The 17,027-nt window shown below is 39.2% G+C and overlaps 5 protein-coding genes across 6 annotated transcripts; 2 read left to right on the forward strand and 3 right to left on the reverse strand.

Annotated features, from left to right (window-relative positions):
* Positions 1-479: 479 nt before the first annotated feature.
* LOC103843100 (V-type proton ATPase subunit C) lies at positions 480-3,487 on the reverse strand. The gene is made up of 11 exons (XM_009119804.3): positions 3,231-3,487; positions 3,059-3,127; positions 2,855-2,982; positions 2,654-2,753; positions 2,413-2,480; positions 2,011-2,152; positions 1,801-1,917; positions 1,509-1,634; positions 1,352-1,435; positions 1,178-1,257; positions 480-894 (listed from the first exon to the last, which is right to left on the reverse strand). Exons 1-11 carry the CDS (start codon positions 3,342-3,344, stop codon positions 786-788), a joined length of 1,137 nt encoding a protein of 378 aa, XP_009118052.1. The 5' UTR covers positions 3,345-3,487; the 3' UTR covers positions 480-785.
* A 64-nt stretch (positions 3,488-3,551) lies between these two features.
* LOC103843102 (histone H2A.Z-specific chaperone CHZ1) lies at positions 3,552-4,413 on the forward strand. The gene is made up of 2 exons (XM_033279574.1): positions 3,552-4,213; positions 4,286-4,413. Exon 1 carries the CDS (start codon positions 3,634-3,636, stop codon positions 4,171-4,173), a length of 540 nt encoding a protein of 179 aa, XP_033135465.1. The 5' UTR covers positions 3,552-3,633; the 3' UTR covers positions 4,174-4,213; positions 4,286-4,413.
* A 2,921-nt stretch (positions 4,414-7,334) lies between these two features.
* LOC103843104 (protein AUXIN SIGNALING F-BOX 3) lies at positions 7,335-10,311 on the forward strand. The gene is made up of 3 exons (XM_009119807.3): positions 7,335-8,266; positions 8,345-8,840; positions 9,318-10,311. Exons 1-3 carry the CDS (start codon positions 7,815-7,817, stop codon positions 10,104-10,106), a joined length of 1,737 nt encoding a protein of 578 aa, XP_009118055.1. The 5' UTR covers positions 7,335-7,814; the 3' UTR covers positions 10,107-10,311.
* Positions 10,312-11,020: 709 nt separating this feature from the next.
* LOC103843103 (pentatricopeptide repeat-containing protein At1g12775, mitochondrial-like) lies at positions 11,021-13,631 on the reverse strand. The gene is made up of 2 exons (XM_033279575.1): positions 12,142-13,631; positions 11,021-12,066 (listed from the first exon to the last, which is right to left on the reverse strand). The coding sequence occupies exons 1-2, from the start codon at positions 13,409-13,411 to the stop codon at positions 11,459-11,461; spliced, it is 1,878 nt and encodes a 625-aa protein (XP_033135466.1). The 5' UTR covers positions 13,412-13,631; the 3' UTR covers positions 11,021-11,458.
* Positions 13,632-13,895: 264 nt separating this feature from the next.
* On the reverse strand, positions 13,896-16,570 carry LOC103843105 (E3 ubiquitin-protein ligase At1g12760). 2 transcript variants are annotated; one of them, XM_009119809.3, is made up of 5 exons: positions 15,441-16,570; positions 14,861-14,983; positions 14,643-14,775; positions 14,397-14,564; positions 13,896-14,310 (listed from the first exon to the last, which is right to left on the reverse strand). In XM_009119809.3, exons 1-5 carry the CDS (start codon positions 15,992-15,994, stop codon positions 14,137-14,139), a joined length of 1,152 nt encoding a protein of 383 aa, XP_009118057.1. In that variant the 5' UTR covers positions 15,995-16,570; the 3' UTR covers positions 13,896-14,136. The 2 variants fall into 2 exon arrangements, with proteins under 2 accessions (XP_009118057.1, XP_009118058.1); XM_009119810.3 differs by having other exon boundaries at positions 14,861-14,980; positions 15,441-16,518.
* Between the last annotated feature and the right edge of the window lie 457 nt (positions 16,571-17,027).

The following is a 17,027-nucleotide window of genomic DNA, read 5'->3' on the forward strand; positions in this document are numbered from 1 at the left end:
TTGGGAGCTTGACCAGAAACCCGAGATGCATCTGACACGTTTATCTCCTTCGTATGTGACATGACATATCACCAACCTTTTTAAATAGCATTCTTGTGAAACTGGATCGTGTCTTCATAAATGAAAAAAAAAAGAGGCAAATGGTTTGAGGGAATGAAACATATATCACGCTAACTGGCTTTTAAGACTTAACCTGTTCCCTGAGATGTTCTATTATCTCTGCCTCTAAACTCTCTCAACTGTCCCTTTTCTTCTTTGGATTCAAAAAAAAAGAAATGTCCCTTTTCTTCTCTAATGCGAATTTTCAGGGGTCAAATAAAAACTTGGATACCAGTGTAGTTAGACTACAATGTTGAAGAAATGGTATGTATCGGTGAGAGAAAAAAAATACTAGGAAAAAGGTGAGATCAAGAACTTATGAAGGAAGATAGAAACTTCGTTCAAAACATGTAACCATCCAGGTGAAAAGATGATACAAGAGGGAAGTAAAGCCTGGTCCATGAAAGGCATCCAGGTAACAACATGACAAAAGGTTTTAACAACTGTGTAACCTCTCTCCTCTTCCACAAGTTTCAGAAACTCATCGGAATCTATAAGACTCCGGCCAAAATAAAATTACAGTCACAATGTCTCTCGAATGCCACCTTCATATTTATTTATTTTATTTCAAAAAAATCAAAATAAATCACGAATAATAAAATGGAATATTTATATATAACATAAACAAATATAACAGATGGAGTGTGAGATGTAGAAGAAGCATCAAGCCATCTCTCATCAATTTGTTAACCAAGGTTGATCGTGAAGGAGACATAAGGATGTGTCTCGGAGTCACCAGCTAAACCAGCCATGGCTCCTCCAGCTCCTGCATCCTCCTCGCTTTTCCAGTATAAACTGCATTGTTTTTTCATACAATCAGACTCGCAATACTCAAATCAAAATCTCATCAAACTATTTACATATAGAGATGATTAACCCTTAGATCCTGTGGACAAACGATCTTTCAAAGTTAAGGTTTCACTTTCATAACCAAATACAAGTACTTGGTTCTTTGTTTTTTATCCTCAAAGTTCTACAAGTTCTATGTTACAAAGATCATAACTATGGAGTTTAACCCTAACCAGTTTCTATGCATCTTATGCCTAGAGCGATACAAAGACAGAGACTTATAACACACCTGTTGGTAGAATCGCACAAGCGTTCAAGAATGGAGCGTACTTTCTTCTCGCTTTTAACAGCCGGAGATAAGACACATGCCTGGAAAATAAGTCATGAAAAGAGCAATTCGTTTGATCAGGGAGTTAGAGGGATCCTCTGTAAAAGCATAGGTAAGGTTGGAGTTTTATATTACCAAGAACGCCGGAGGTAAACCATATCTCATTATGCTCTCAGCGAATATACGCACAGCACAGAAATGCATCCATGAGCTGAAAACCTACACATATAGACCGATGATCAGATGGGTGTTAGATTTCTACGATGATATTATAAGAGCAATGTGTAAATACCTCTCCATAACTGGTGTAGCACCACTGCAAAAGAGAGCTTCTCAAACTCTCCTGGTCCTGAACCAGCTTTTCTAGCTCTTGTTTACGAGTCTCTTGTGCTTCAACGCTGTGTTCAAAATCACGAACCTAAAAGAAAACGGTGTACAACATATGATGAGCAAAGCTTTGAGAATCAACCAAATGTCTTAACTTTCACAGTGAATAAAAGCAGTTCTAAGGAATATCACTACTACTAATATAGTTTCTAAGAAAGCTCTAGAGGTGATATCAGAAGCTTGAACAGCATACTCACTTGGAACCCTTTCTCACGTGCATTTGTCCTGAAATTGTCTGCAACACGAGTAAAGAGAGTGACGGTGTAAAGAGCATACTCATTATCCTCAAACAATTTCTTCGAAGACCTAGGAACCTGGAAAGAATAAGAGTGAACTGATTAAAATCCCTGTGACAAAAATAATAAGTGTTATATTTGGTCCATAAACTCAACAAATCATCAATTTACCACAAAGTCGGTCAATGTCTCATAACATGCTAGCCAGTCTTTTTGGGAATACTTTGGAACAACTGCAAGGAGAGTTTCGAGATGTTCTGATGCGACAATATCTTCTGGCTTAACCAAGCTTGAGAGGTCGCGAACAGCTAAGCTGTAACAAAAAGAATTGAAGGAAGATCAGCCACATTGCTACAAACTATATAAAACATCTAAGCAGATAACAACCAACAGCATTAATCTGGAAAATCACTTGGTATTATGCTAAACCCTTCACATTGTCGAACATGTTTCAAACAGAACCTAGATCGTAGAGAGCAAATTAAATTTTTGTAGTTACAAACTACTGCCCATGATTTATAGTTTGTTCTTAGTTCTTACAGTACGGATAAGAGAAAGAAAACAAAAGTTTACCTTCCACTTTGCTTTCGGTTAATGGCATTGAGTTGACCGCGGACATTGTTGTATTCAGCAACGCGAACCTAAACAACATGTGAACCACTGAAATCCATTAGAGCACCAAAAGAAGTTTATAATCAAAAACTAAAACTACCAACTACTCTTCACAAAGAAACTCGTATTGCGTAGACTATTACACCAACGGAACCATTCGGCTAACTAATCATTCTGCGTAAAGGTTTAACAGCGTGAATACCTTGAGATCATCCTCAATCTTGGCAACCTGAGACTGAATATTCTCAACAACCTCCTTCAAAGGTGACATTGTTGGGTACTTAGCTTCATCCCAAACAAACCTTTGACACCAATAAAAAAAAAGTTTCGCTCTTTACATCACCAGTCACCACCAAATCACCAATCAACTCTTTGTGAATATAAAAAAAAAAAAACCAGATACCTTGTGAGATAAGAATCAACGGGAACTCCATCAACAGTAAGGGCGTTGCTCTCCACACCAGAGATCCTCTCCAATTCCTCGATCTGTCTCCTGATCTTCTGTGAAACTCCTTCCACAAAGCTGTTTGACTGCACAAAACCTCATCAAAAATCATCAATTCAAATAAAAACGCAAAAGATCAAAATTTGTGATCAGATGAGTTACCTTGAGCAGATCATCCCCGAGGGCGAGCAGAGAATCTAACGTTCCAACTCGAAGGTTAGGAATGTTGAACTGCGAAAATGAAAACAGCAATCCTAGAAGTTAGATCACAAACACGAGAATAGTTGAAGATGATCTGCTAATTTTCAATCGGAATCGAGCAGAATCTGAGTACCCGATAAACTGGAGTGTCGAAGGAATGCTTGGAGATCTGCTCCTGGAGACGATTCCATAACGTGGAGGAAGAGTCCTTCACTGGTAGAGACACCACCCAATACCTCGAAGTCATTGTTTCTCAATCTCTCTTCTCCGATGGATCTGTACTTCTTCAATCATAATGGATAACCGGTTCGAATTATAAACTCACAACTAGAAAACCAAACCGGTAAGATATTAGCATTACGCCGGTTTAGTATCTCCCCGGCACGTTCTCCACCTGGCACAACAGAAACTGGGCTAATGGGCTAATGGGCTAATGGGCCGAATCGAGAAACCCTACAAAGCCCTAACTAACTCTGAATCTTCCTCGAAGCAACCGCAAGTCTCTGTGTAGCGCGAGGAAGACGATCGATTCATCTATGGCGGACGTTGAGAATCAACAGGACTCTTCGTTTCCAGCGAAGAGGAAATCGGATCTCTGTTGCCAAGAGCAGGATAATGTGGCGAACAAGGCTCAGAAGCTTAATCCTTCGTCGAGTTCTACTGATTCTGAGTCAAAAGATGAGAACGGCGTGCCCGGCGATCGTACAGCTGGAGAGAAGCAAGACGATGGAGTTGGAGATGAAGAAGAGGAAGAAGAGGAGGAGGAGGATTCGATTGAAGTTGAGATCGACAGGAAAGGTAAAGGCATATCGAGAGAGGACAAAGGAAAAGGAAAATTGATCGAAGTTGATGAAAGTGACGATAGCGATGATGATGACGACGACGACGACGAGGATGGTGATGAGTACGACGAAAGCGATTTGTCTGATGATCCATTGGCGGAGGTGGATTTGGATAACATCCTTCCATCGAGGACTAGGAGACGGTCGATCCAGCCTGGAGTCTACATCTCCAATGACCGTAGCGGAAACCACGAGGATGATGATGATGATAGTAGTGACGATAGCGATGCTTAAACCTCCCTCCTTTAGCTATAATGAAGGTTAGTGTCAAGAAATCAAGATGTAGTTCCTTCGATTCTTAAGAGAGTTTGTGTTACGTTCAACGCTTGGACCAAAGTGAGCCAATATATATCTATCATGTCATTGCAATTTCAACTCATTGTGTGCCTATGTGAGAGCCTAAAGTTCGTTGCTTTGTATGCTTGTGACTTTACATTGGAGAAGATTAGTATTGAGTCAGGATTTTGAAGTTAAGGTTTGTGATGTGTAGTACGGTGACAAGGGTTTACTCTAGTAGAGGTCGTGAATGATCCTTGTTTTAAGCTGCGTAGATGAACCTTTTTTTTTTGAGAAATGAGATTAGACTTAATGATCAGTGACATCATGCATTGAAGTAAACATTCTTGAATTAGATAATGTTGCAGCGTATAAGTAAGTCTTTGAATAAACTAGCTGGTGTTCTCGTGTTCCTTTTGGTTGAGTGCAATGCAACCCAAAGTCGTAGACTCGTAGTAAGGGTCAGTGAGCAAGCTAAACTAGTTGAAGAAACTGACATTATATTGGCAATGCTCTTCTTTTGACGCCGATGGTGAGTAAAGATGCAAACTTTTATTTCTCATACTAGTCCTTATGTATTTAACCGTAGCCAAGGGACTAAATACAACTCATTGGATTATAAGTTTATAAGGGGATGGATGATATAGGTGTTCTGTGATTGGTATGTAGTCATGTAGAGCTGTCTTAGTTGTGATTCTTTTTAACTTGTGAGAGTCTTTTGTGACTGCTTCTCTATCACTTTTACTTTTGTAAGCTAAAGCTACTCAACTAAATCTATGTTTGTCGCAGCGAATATATCTGAAAGGTTAAGATGTTCTCCATAGATTCGTATAGTTCAAATATATGAGTTACAGATTTTTTTTGTCAGGAGAATATCATCATCTCTTATGTTTTTTGATGCCACTAATAAAAAAACAAAGAACTGGACCACTAGGGAGTGACAATGAGAACTGAAAAGGGTTCCTTTCCGAATCTCATATTGAAGATTCATACTTATTTATTTAAGCCGATGTGTATATGATATGATATGTGTGGTTGGTATGGTGGTGAAATGCGTGTAATGTTGTTTGTATGTGTATGAATAATTGAGACATGCGTCATCATGAGTCTCTGCTTTTTTGGGCCTTTGAATTTAGCCTTCGGCTTCATAGGATAAAAGGAGAAAGGAATCTCATGAACCAACAAAAAGCTGAGAAAATATAAATGAGATAAAGAGTTATTTTTTATAACTTTAAGATAAGATTTCTAGAAGAAGAAATTATTCAAAAGTTACTTAGAATATTATATCTGTATGTATGCAGGGTCTATATAGTCTGTATTTGTTGGAAAAAAAAACATGCATGTGTAATTGAACCAGAAAAAAAAAAGATAAAATCTTAGGATTATAAAATCCGGAGGGTGAGGTGTATGTCACATCCACATCCGAAATTTACCTGATAATTTACCCGCATTAACTAAGGTGAAATGGAGGTTGGTTGAACAGCAAAATCCAATAATATAAGCATTATCTGAGTCAACTAAAACCACTTATAGCTGGTGAAATTTTGGGTCGATGGTGAAAATGGAGATGATTGCTAAAAAGTGATGAGATAAAGAGAGAGATGTGGCCCTTCACATGGCAGCCATTGTAGCATATGATGGGTCAAGAGAGGTGAAATCATCACTCGTCCCCCTTTCTATACAGTAAATACAAGAGTTTTTTGGCGATAAAATTTAACCTTCCTATCAAATTTTGAGAAAATCTGATAAATCCTGAAACTATCTATCATGAGTAATACCTCAGAGGATAACAATCAAGAATGTCAAGCGTAGAGAAATATGTACATGAGATTAACAGAATAAGTAACTGGTTTCACTTGCTAATAAGCTAGCGATATAATGAATAAGTCTTGTTTTCACATAAGACATCCAATGAGGAAATTCTCTGAGGATTATGACGGGTAATTACTTTGATATTATGTGATTATAGACGATTACTTACCAATAATTAATACACATAAGTTATCATCAATGTTGAACATTAGCTAAGCAAAGATAAATGGTTCTCAGCTTTCAAACCAGTAATCATGATTTGTGTTCTCTTCGTTATTACCCCTATCTCTTCATGTAATAATTTGCAAGTGGGTCTATTATTGGGTTTGATTATGAAGCCTATGCCACTTTATATTTTGTTCCTTTTATATGTGTTTCTTAATGTTTGTTGTCTTGAGATTTTGTCTATATCTTCTGGAATTATTTTTAAATGTTTTATATCTACCTAATAGAAACAAAACATAGCTAGGATCAATTTTCAGCTGAGAATAAAATACTAAACTGCTACTTAAATCTCTTATTAATTGAACATTAGATCACGATTTGATTTCAAAAGAGTTTTAAAAGATAGGAGTTTGATTAGTTTTTGGGATTTATTTGGTTAGAAAATGTAATATTAAGAAAATTATCGAAAATTTAATGACCTTAAAATCCCGCAAATCCATCAATGGTGTCATCGTCCAAAGACAAAATTCAGCCAGCCTTGCTTTTCATTTTCTTGTTTATCCCATAGATAATGAACTAATTTTTATTTGATTAAATATTAAGCTTGGACTTTATATGACTGATTATCTAATTTATAAGCTTACATACATGTGACGTGTCTAAATTCATATACTTGATGCAGTAGGAGTACCGTACGATTGATTTTATTAGTGTCCTAATTGCTGCACTTTCTTGATTTTATTAGTGTCCTAATTGCTGCACTTTCTAACAACCATTGAATCTTTTTTAATTAATCACTAATTAAACGAATATTTGATTGTTTGACAAAAAAAAAACGAATATTGATTAATGGAATAGTATTATGTTTTACGTGGCAATAACGTAATAATATGAAAAAGCTAAGGGCTTTTGAAAAACATGTCCCTTGTTCTGACACTAAGACATCACTTCACCCTTTCTCTTTCGCGAAAGGCCTTGTTAATAACCAGTGGTGTCAAACACAGACTAACTATTCAACGGTCAAGATTCCTTTCGTGGCTAATCCTTCGAACCAATCTCCACCGTTGGATCATCAAACCCTCTCTCAAAAGATTAAACCTAACCATAGTTAGTTTTTGGTCAGCTTGGTTGGCTTTTTTTTCCCTCTGTTTTATCTCTCCACAGAGAAAGAAAGAAAGAGAGAAAAAGAGAGAAGCTTAGCTTTGCTTGCGTGATCTCCTCTCTCTCTCTCTCTTCTCTCTCTGATCATCTCATCATCATTGGATGAAGCAGTCCAGAGTTTATCTTTAGATTCGATTCATGATTCTCCTTCATTTTCAACGTTTTCCTCGTTGAGTTCCTCTGTTCTTCTTCTTCTTCTTCCTCTTCTACATAAACATCTGAGCTCTCCTGATGACGTCTCCTTCTCCGTAGATCTAGCTTATCTATTCCCCTATAGATCTGAATCTAAAAGCTTCATCCTTTCTAGAGTCTAAAGATCTCTGTTTATCAAAGCTCGGGACTTTACACGACTCTGTTTCGTACAGAGCACTCTGTTTCTGAGCTGAAATTCAAATCCACGAGCTTAGCTGGAAGTGTGTGGATCTCAAGCTCATGTTCTTGATCTAATTAAGAGAGGGGAGATGAATTACTTCCCAGACGAGGTGATTGAGCACATCTTCGACTTCATATCCTCTCACAAAGACAGGAACTCGATCTCTCTCGTCAGCAAATCGTGGCACAAGATCGAGAGGTGTAGCAGGAAGAGAGTGTTCATCGGAAACTGCTACGCCATCAACCCGGAGAGGTTGATACAGAGGTTCCCATCTCTCAGATCGTTGACTCTCAAAGGGAAGCCTCACTTCGCTGACTTCAACTTAGTTCCTCACGAATGGGGAGGCTTCGTTCACCCTTGGATCGTTGCTTTGGCTAAGGCTCGCGTGGGGCTCGAGGAGCTTCGGTTGAAGAGGATGGTTGTCTCTGACGAAAGCCTCGAGCTTCTTTCGCGTTCCTTCTCGAGTTTCAAGTCTTTAGTGCTCGTTAGCTGTGAAGGGTTCACTACTGATGGCTTAGCCTCCGTTGCTGCTAACTGCAGGTAAGATCAGCATCATGGGAACATAACATTTCATCTCTTTAATTGAGTTTAACAATGTAATGTGTTTGATGTTATTAGGCATCTCCGTGAGCTAGACTTGCAAGAGAATGAGATTGATGATCATAGAGGTCAATGGCTAAACTGTTTTCCCGAAAGCTCCACGGCTCTTACCTCGTTGAACTTCTCATGTCTTAAAGGAGAAACCAATCTAGCTGCTCTAGAGAGACTCGTCGCGAGGTCACCAAACCTGGAGAGCTTGAAGGTGAACCGTGCGGTGCCTCTCGATGCGCTCACGAGGCTAATGAGCTGTGCTCCTCAGCTGGTGGATTTGGGAGTAGGGTCTTATGAGAATGAGCCTGATCAAGAGTCTTTTATGAAGCTTATGGCTGCTATAAAGAAATGTACCGAGTTGAGAAGCTTGTCGGGGTTCTCGGAGGTTGCTCCGCTTTGTCTCACGGCGTTTTATCCGATATGTCAAAACCTTACCTCCTTGAACCTCAGCTATGCAGCTGAGATCCAAGGGAACCACCTCATAAGGTTTATTCAGTTTTGTAAGAGACTTCAACGGTTATGGGTAAGTTTGAACTAATGAGTTCATTACATATATTTAGGCATGTGGGTTTGGTTAGTTTGGTTCGGGTTATTAGGTTCTGGTAGTTCGGTTTTCGGTTAGTTTGGTTCAACATAAATCTTACTAAATTAACCCGAAATAAAGTTTGGTTTGGTATTTGATTAATTCGGTTTTTGAAAATCCTACCGAATTTTTTGATTTCAGTTAAATTTCGTTAAAATTTCGGATAATTTTGGTTAAATAGGGTTAGTTTTAGTTATTTTGGTTCGAAATTTGGTTAGTTCGGTTATGTTGTTTCGGGGTCTGGTATGGTTTGGATATAATTTTCTTTAAAAGAATAAAACCAAAGTAACCAAAAAACAATTTTTTAAAAAAATCTACCAAATCGAACCGAACTTCTAACCAAACTAACCGAAAATTTGGTTCGGTTTGGTTCAAAATCCGAGGCCTACATATAATGGTTATTTGTTGTTCCTACAGATATTGGATAGTATTGGAGACAAAGGACTTGAGGTTGTTGCTTCCACATGTAAAGAGTTACAAGAGCTGAGAGTCTTCCCCTCTGATTTACACGACGAAGAAGACAACGACACAGCTGTTACTGAGATCGGTCTAGTTGCAATCTCAGCAGGCTGCCCTAAACTCCACTCCATCCTCTACTTCTGCAAGCAAATGACAAACGCAGCGCTCATAACCGTGGCGAAAAACTGTCCGAACTTCATCCGGTTCAGGCTATGCATCCTCGAGCCAAACAAACCAGACCACACCACATCTCAGTCACTAGACGAAGGCTTTGGTGCCATTGTGCAAGCCTGCAAGGGTCTAAGACGCCTCTCTGTCTCGGGTTTGTTAACAGACAAAGTCTTCCTCTACATCGGTATGTACGCTGAACAGCTCGAGATGCTTTCGATAGCTTTTGCTGGGGACACGGACAAAGGGATGCTGTATGTGTTGAATGGGTGTAAAAAGATGAGGAAGCTGGAGATAAGAGACAGTCCGTTTGGGAACGCTGCGCTTCTTGCTGATGTCGATAAGTACAGAACAATGCGATCCCTTTGGATGTCGTCTTGTGAAGTAACGCTCGGTGGGTGCAAGAGGCTGGCGAGAAACGCGCCGTGGCTTAACGTGGAGATCATTAATGAGAATGAGAATAATGATGTGATGGAGAGGAATGAAGAAGATGAAAGGGAGAAGGTTGATAGGCTTTACCTTTACCGAACAGTGGTTGGGGCTAGAAAAGATGCACCGCCATGTGTTACGATTCTTTAGTCTCTCCCACGTGTTGGTTTTGTTTTGAAGCTTTGCATGTCGTTCGTTAGCTCTTGTACTTTCGTTTTCAGACAAGAACGGACTGTGTTTTGAAACTCCAAGCCTTTTTCTTTTAGTTGCATTGTACTTTGTTTCTGATCTCTGTTACAACTACAGAGTTTTTTTTTTGTTTTTATTGAACTTGGGAATCTAAAGACAATTAGCTATACAAAGATGTAGATATTCAAATAAATCTTATCAACAAAAGGTTTAAGTTTATCAAATGTGTAGATATTTCATCAAAATTAAAAAGAAAATACACAAGAAACCTGTTTTTCGTCATAGAAGTTGTGGAATAGTCCACTCTCAAGCATAAGCACTATCAGACAATGAAACATTAATAGTACATAAGACATAGAGAGCTATAAGCATATGTCTTAGATTGAGCATATGATGCGACTGTAAATGGTGAAAACAAGAAAATAAGATAACAGTTAACGAGAGCACAAGAGAATTAATAAGCAGAAGGAACGATATGGTTAGGGTGAAATTTAGGTTAACAACATGAATACACCAACAGAAGATTTGGGCTACTTTAAGGCAATCACAACTCTTTTACTACATAAGGTTTTTGACTAGAGTGAACATAGATGATCTTGACAAAAAAACTCTACCGTATAGCTATTAGGCAGGTCTAAAGAGAGCCACTAGATTCGCTGGGAAATGAAAGATCATGTCCAGAAGAGTGGTTATTGTGAATAATAGCTCTAAAATCATCAGTCATCCACAGATGCCAAGAACCTTCCTTAGAAGATCAAAAGAGTACTCAGAGACGTAAAACTAAGGATCAATACGATGTCAACTCTAGGTTGGCAAGGGAACAGTAAATGTCTAAATTCAACTCACTTATCCAAACATTAACTCAAGGAATCTGGTTCTGATCAGGATATCATTTGATCCTAATAATAGTTCCAAACATCAGAAACCGAAACACTGACTTGTTCAATGAACCAAAAACATTAGTTAGTGATCCTTTAAACCCACAGACAAATAAGCTCCAAAGGTGTCACGGATCAATCAATCGCTCAGAAGAGAATCTAAAAAAAAAAGCAATACATAAAATCTCAAACTCTCAATTATAGCTTCATTTACCCGACACAATGAGTTAACCAAGATTGACCAGAAACACGCACGAATCGAATCAGTGCACACAGACACAATAACTAAGTTTTAATGGCGGGAAGTTAGGAGGGACGAACCAGCCACGGAGGAAAGAGGAACAGCCAGAGTCAGAATCTTGGTAATGGTTATGATCGTGCTGGTAGTGATCTTTGACGATTCATTGAATTCTCAGCACCACAAGAAGATTTATTTCAATCCAACGATGATGCTATCTCTCGAGAAGGACCAGAAAGCATATCTAGAAAGCTTTTGTCCAATTCACCACTCGATAGCATATCCATAACAATCTTTACGGTGGAAGCATCTGAAGAGAACCCACACCTCTTCATTTCTTCAATGAGTTGAACTGAAGTTGTTATGTCACTACCTCGAAGATGTGCTCTGATAAGTGTATTGTACGTACAATCATCTGGCTCATACCCATCTTCCTTCATTTTTCTAAACAATGCATCCGCTTCAGACAATGAGCTCCTCTTACATAATCCTGACAACATTATGTTGTATGACCGAATATCACGCTTCACTCCTTTGAGAGAGAGGCTGCAGAATAGATCCCAAGCATCATCGACCTTATTTGCATTGCACATACCGTGAATGATGATAGTATATATACCAATACCAGGATCAATCTTACACTTGTGCATTTTTTCAAGTATTTCCATGGCTTCCTCTACTTCTCCATTGTCACACAACCCATCCAGCAAAATACCGTAAGTCATAATACTAGGATGAACACCTTCAGAAACCATCTCCTGGAAGAGTTCTTTGGCAACATTAAGTTTTCCAGATTGACAAAACCCTTGGATGAGAGTGCTATAAGTCACTGTATTGGCAACCACCCCTCTCAAGGTCATTTTGCGGAAAAGTCTCATACCTTCATCAACCAGTTTAGCCTTGCAGTAGCCGTTTATAAGGATACTATAAGTCACAATATCTGGATCACATCCCTTGCTAACCATCAGATCCAGCATCTCTCTGGCCTCATCTAAGCGCTTCTCCATGCACAACCCATATATCAAAGAATTATATGTAATGGTGTCAGGATCTGTGCCTCTTTTGATCATCTCGTTGTACAGATCTTGAGCCTCAGAAAGCTTTCCCACTTTCACAAAACTATCAATCAAAGAACTGAAAGTGATGGCGTTCGGGGTGATTTCCCTTCGAATCATATCCCTCAGCAACTGTGCACCATCATCCCATTTACCAACACTACAGAAGCCTCCTATGAGAGAGGTGTAGGTAAAGACATCTGCTTTGATCCCTTTGGTTTCCATTTCACTGAAAAAGCTGAGTGCATCGTCGAGGCTCCCATCTTTGCAAAGACTATCGATAATAATATTGTATGTGACTACGTGAGGCTTGACTTTTCTATCTTCCATCTTTGTGAGTAGATCCAAGGCCAATGTAGTGTTCCCTGACTTACACATTCTGTTCAAGATCGGACCATAGGTAAACTGATCGGCTTGACATCCTTTATCCATCATTCGAGCTATTAAATCCACTGCTTCAGAGACTCTATCTTTGAGACAAAGTCCATTGACAAGAGTGTTGAGGGTGATGAGATCTGGTACATGTTGGCTTAGGACCATACAATCAACTAACTCCACATCGTCAAAGACTCTACCCTCGAGACATAAGCCATTGAGAAGGGTGTTAAATGTGACTCTGTCGGGCTCATAACCAAGTTTCAACATCTTTCCCATCACAGAAAAAGCAAAACCAAGTTTAGGACGCCTGCAGAAGCAATTGATCATAATGTTGAGAGTGTAGATGTTATGTGCAATCCCATTCAACTCCATCTGCTTGCAGAGATCCAACACGAGATCATACTGTTTTGTTTTGGCCATTGCAGTAAACAATCTGTTGAAATCTATGATTGTTGGAAGAGGGCGAGACCTAATCATGGACTGAAACAGAGCAACAGCTTCATCCTTCTGGATACCAATAATCCCACTTCTCAGTCTCTCTTTGTAAGAAGCAGACATCTTTCTATCGCTACCACCAGAGAAGGTTCTTTCGCAGACGAAAGACAAGAGCTCGTATGGGGTTCTGTGGAATAGAGAAATTCTCAGGGTACCTGCTGTCTCCATGAATCGAGGCCGAACAGATCTCAAAGCTTTGGCACTCCGAATCATCAACATCATCGTCTCTCAACCTGAATCGCTCCTTTTCCCCCAGCTCAAGCACTCACACTGTCTGTATGTCCAAACATCCCAAGACACTAGCTTTCAGTGACAACGAACACAAAGCACAACTTTAACGACCAAACCGATTCAATTTCATTCAACCGGTCTGAATCAAACCGAAATATACGAGCAATTTCATCGGGAGTACTAGTATAATACAAGATTACTTGAGTTGGGTTTTGACTTGATGTTGATCTGTGTATTGGTCTATTATTATTACACAACTAAATCCAGTTTGACTTGGTTTGGTAAGAACTCCGGTTTAAATTTGGCATTTTGTTGGATAAATTTCAATTCAAATAGAACCTTTTCATCCAAAATTCAAGTTGAGCTTATTAGCTAAGATGACAAAACTTATAATCTCCGATCAAAATCTTCAATGGCCAGTAGTCTCCACATGATGAAAGTCTTTAACAATTCGAGGTCCACACAGAGAGAGAGATAATACCAAAAGACAGGTTACAAGTGAGAGATGATAGACATAAGATTTACAGAACCTGATTCCTTTCCAAACCAAATTATAAAAGACAGACAAAAGTACAATAAATTTGTATATATCATATCATATCATTCACAAACAATGCATCATATCTAATAACATTAGTCGTGTTTTACCTTTGGACCCCCCCAAGTTCCTTTGATCAAATGTTGTGTGGGGTCACGAATAATAAAAGCTGTTTCATCTAAACTTCCTCACGGTCCAAGTTGCTACTCTTGAGGATGTTGTATTTGCAGAGTGGGCAAGTCGCATTTATGTATAACCATTTGTCTACGCATGAGCAGTGGAAATGGTGGCCACAAGGAAGTTCCCTTAGCTCTGTTCCGTCTTCATAAGCAGATAGACAGATGCAACATTCCTATAATGCGCAATCACAAAGCATATAATCTATCTAGCGTTTGATCTTTAAGATGAGTGAATTTTTGTGTTATAGTATATACTTACTGCATCCTCCTGGAGAAGTGTATGTTCAACGGGTGAATCTGTACCACACTCGATCATTATTCCATCGGTGTTTCCTTGAGCCTCATCACCCGCGTGTTTGTTAACATCACCGACTTTCCGAAACTTGAATTTGGTGAGCTGTTCAATGTCTTCTTTCGAAGCCCCTTCCTGTTATTTCATCGTATTAAAACAAATAGCACCAAGTAGCGACTTAGGATATAAGATGAAAAAGGTTATGACAAGTACCTGATCTGCAACAGCGTATAAAACTGCAATGATGCATGGCAGGCAGCAGCAAACAGCAATGCCAATAACGCAGGCCAACGCAACACAGAAGACAACGAAGAACACATCGAAACCAAGGAAGACAATAGACAACCTGAAATAAGCAAGGCATTCAGACACTAAAGGCGGAGTAATAGGCTTATACCTTATTGATATAAGAGAAGGAAGAGAGAACAAACCAGTAAATCCGTGGGGATTCTTGTGCTAACTCTTGGCCACCAACAGATACCCAGTAGAACCCAATGATCCACCAAATAAACGAAAACATGGTGTTGGCAGATTCCAGATGTTTTGCCACACTGCTTTGGAAACAGGGAGTGAGATAAGAAAACAAAGAAGAGGATATAATAACGCTTGTAGGCTTGAAGCAAGGGCATGCTGATTAAGTGTCTGATTCCCTTTTTTTGTGTTATAACAAAAGAGTGAGTCTATCGTAACTATCTAATACCTGACAGAGAACAAAATGATGATAGTAACATCCACAAGTAGCATTTAATTGTAAAATGCATCAAACAGAAAAGATAGACGCTTTGTGTAAAAGCAATTTGAAATGATCATCATCCAAACCCGAAACTCAATCTTCTACGTGATAACTAATATCACATCCTTTCTTTTCTTCATCAACTAATAGAAACCACAAGTTAAAGTGCAAAAAGCCTGTTTTTTTTTCAAATTGCTACCAAGCCAAAGCTCACACAAGCCATGCAAGTATCCATCTTGATGAGCTTAAGGAGAGAAGAAGTCTAGCTAGATAGATACCTGCTGCTTTCGCTCTCCAGCTGCTCATGTGAACTCCTCCTCGAACCCAAACCATCTTCCTCCATAGAGGACGAAGACGACGAAGAAGAACGTGACCGAGGAGTCCTATTACTTCTCACCCTATTCCTCCTCCTATACTCAATCCCCACACAAACCATATGCACCACACACTGCAACGCATACCCCAAGAGCCAAACTCTAAGCGGCATTATCGGATTCTCATCCCTACTCATCACAAGAACACCAGCAGCCACCGAGACAAACGCCAAGTTCCACACGATGTCGAGCACCACGACGGGCTTCGAGTAAGCCCAATCGCTCTGTCTCTCCTCGAGCTGCTCCGCCGCAGCCTCCCTCACGAGCATAGACGGCTCCCGCATCGCTCGTCCTCCGCTGCTCGCGCGGCTTAGAAACATAGCCGCCTCCCTCAGCCCCTGTCTCCTCGCGGATCTCCGTTCCCCGCCGTTGTTGCTGCGTCCCTCGTTTTCATCGCCGCTCGAAAGCAACGGTGCCGGATCGAAGGATGACGAATTCGTTGTAGTCTCCGTTGACATTGTTTCCAGGAAAAAAAGGCTAAATTGATGAAATTGGTGTGGAGTTACGCCATAAAGAGGTGAGGATTCGATCTCAGGAGACGAAATTGGAATTGCTAGGGTTTCGAATCGTGCACAGAGAGGAAGAGGAAAGAGAGAGAGAGGAGACGATGATTAAGGAAATTAACAGAATATTTATTGGTCAACGGTCAACACTCGGACAAGTAACCGGGGTATAAATGTAAATATTCTATTTATACGGGGTTATTTATATAACTTTGCATTAAATGTGTCTGAAATTCATATTTTGATATTTCTAATTTTTTTTTTTTTTTTGCTAAAAATATTTGCTTCATATATGTATGTTATGGTCTAAAACATGATCATATGATCCAACTGATCGTTACTATCAAGGTTACATATATGATAGGGAATCTGAAACTAGATATGCAGTTTCTGAGGATCCGAAATTGAGTTAGATTGTATCTCAAGATCTGCAGTTTTCAGGCTAAGCTATCATTTGTTCATAAGACAGCTAAAGCAGCCAATTAATCCTGGTGAATTCTCGGGGATACCTATGAAATTAAACTAGATAATGATTAAGGTTAATCGATATTTAGTTAGTAATATGCTTTCTTCATTCATATATATGTAGAACTTTGTTTCTAACCAAGTTTTCTAAATTTGAATTTACTCATGTGATCTTGAGATAAAGTTTTATGATCAGGGTGAGTGAGATTGAGAAGCTTAAATAGGTTAATATTTTAACCGAACATTACTGAATTACCGGGACTTAATATTTAACAGCTTCAGATGTGTATCTACATAGTTGAAGTTGTCTGCAGGTTAGATTAGGCTTTAGTGAGGTTCTGCAAGTTTTGTAGATTTGAACAAGTATAAAAATCGATGATTCATTCACTACAAGTATATGTCTTATTTAAGGAATTTCATTGATATCATTGTAAACCCTCCTGATGCATCTCAGGAGTTAAAAGGTACATTCACTTGTAGTCTTTTTTTACATGCATGTGATCAAATACTACACATTATTACA

Source organism: Brassica rapa, chromosome A09, assembly GCF_000309985.2.
Source record: "Brassica rapa cultivar Chiifu-401-42 chromosome A09, CAAS_Brap_v3.01, whole genome shotgun sequence".
NCBI lineage: Eukaryota > Viridiplantae > Streptophyta > Magnoliopsida > Brassicales > Brassicaceae > Brassica > Brassica rapa.

What these genes read in the sequence shown, in the direction of transcription:
- LOC103843100 (XM_009119804.3), bottom strand. Translation starts at nt 3,344, where the DNA reads ATGACTTCGAGGTATTGGGTGGTGTCTCTACCAGTGAAGGACTCTTCC. An exon ending in TCGACACTCCAGTTTATCGG is followed by an intron (nt 3,128 to 3,230) that starts GTACTCAGATTC and finishes TCATTTTCGCAG; the next exon opens with TTCAACATTCCTAACCTTCG. An exon ending in GCTACACCAGTTATGGAGAG is followed by an intron (nt 1,436 to 1,508) that starts GTATTTACACAT and finishes CTATATGTGTAG; the next exon opens with GTTTTCAGCTCATGGATGCA.
- LOC103843102 (XM_033279574.1), top strand. Translation starts at nt 3,634, where the DNA reads ATGGCGGACGTTGAGAATCAACAGGACTCTTCGTTTCCAGCGAAGAGG.
- LOC103843104 (XM_009119807.3), top strand. Translation starts at nt 7,815, where the DNA reads ATGAATTACTTCCCAGACGAGGTGATTGAGCACATCTTCGACTTCATA. An exon ending in TCCGTTGCTGCTAACTGCAG is followed by an intron (nt 8,267 to 8,344) that starts GTAAGATCAGCA and finishes TGATGTTATTAG; the next exon opens with GCATCTCCGTGAGCTAGACT. An exon ending in AGAGACTTCAACGGTTATGG is followed by an intron (nt 8,841 to 9,317) that starts GTAAGTTTGAAC and finishes TTGTTCCTACAG; the next exon opens with ATATTGGATAGTATTGGAGA.
- LOC103843103 (XM_033279575.1), bottom strand. Translation starts at nt 13,411, where the DNA reads ATGATGTTGATGATTCGGAGTGCCAAAGCTTTGAGATCTGTTCGGCCT. An exon ending in GGCTAAACTGGTTGATGAAG is followed by an intron (nt 12,067 to 12,141) that starts GTATGAGACTTT and finishes CTCTCATCCAAG; the next exon opens with GGTTTTGTCAATCTGGAAAA.
- LOC103843105 (XM_009119809.3), bottom strand. Translation starts at nt 15,994, where the DNA reads ATGTCAACGGAGACTACAACGAATTCGTCATCCTTCGATCCGGCACCG. An exon ending in GAATCCCCACGGATTTACTG is followed by an intron (nt 14,776 to 14,860) that starts GTTTGTTCTCTC and finishes TGCTTATTTCAG; the next exon opens with GTTGTCTATTGTCTTCCTTG. An exon ending in TATACGCTGTTGCAGATCAG is followed by an intron (nt 14,565 to 14,642) that starts GTACTTGTCATA and finishes ATGAAATAACAG; the next exon opens with GAAGGGGCTTCGAAAGAAGA.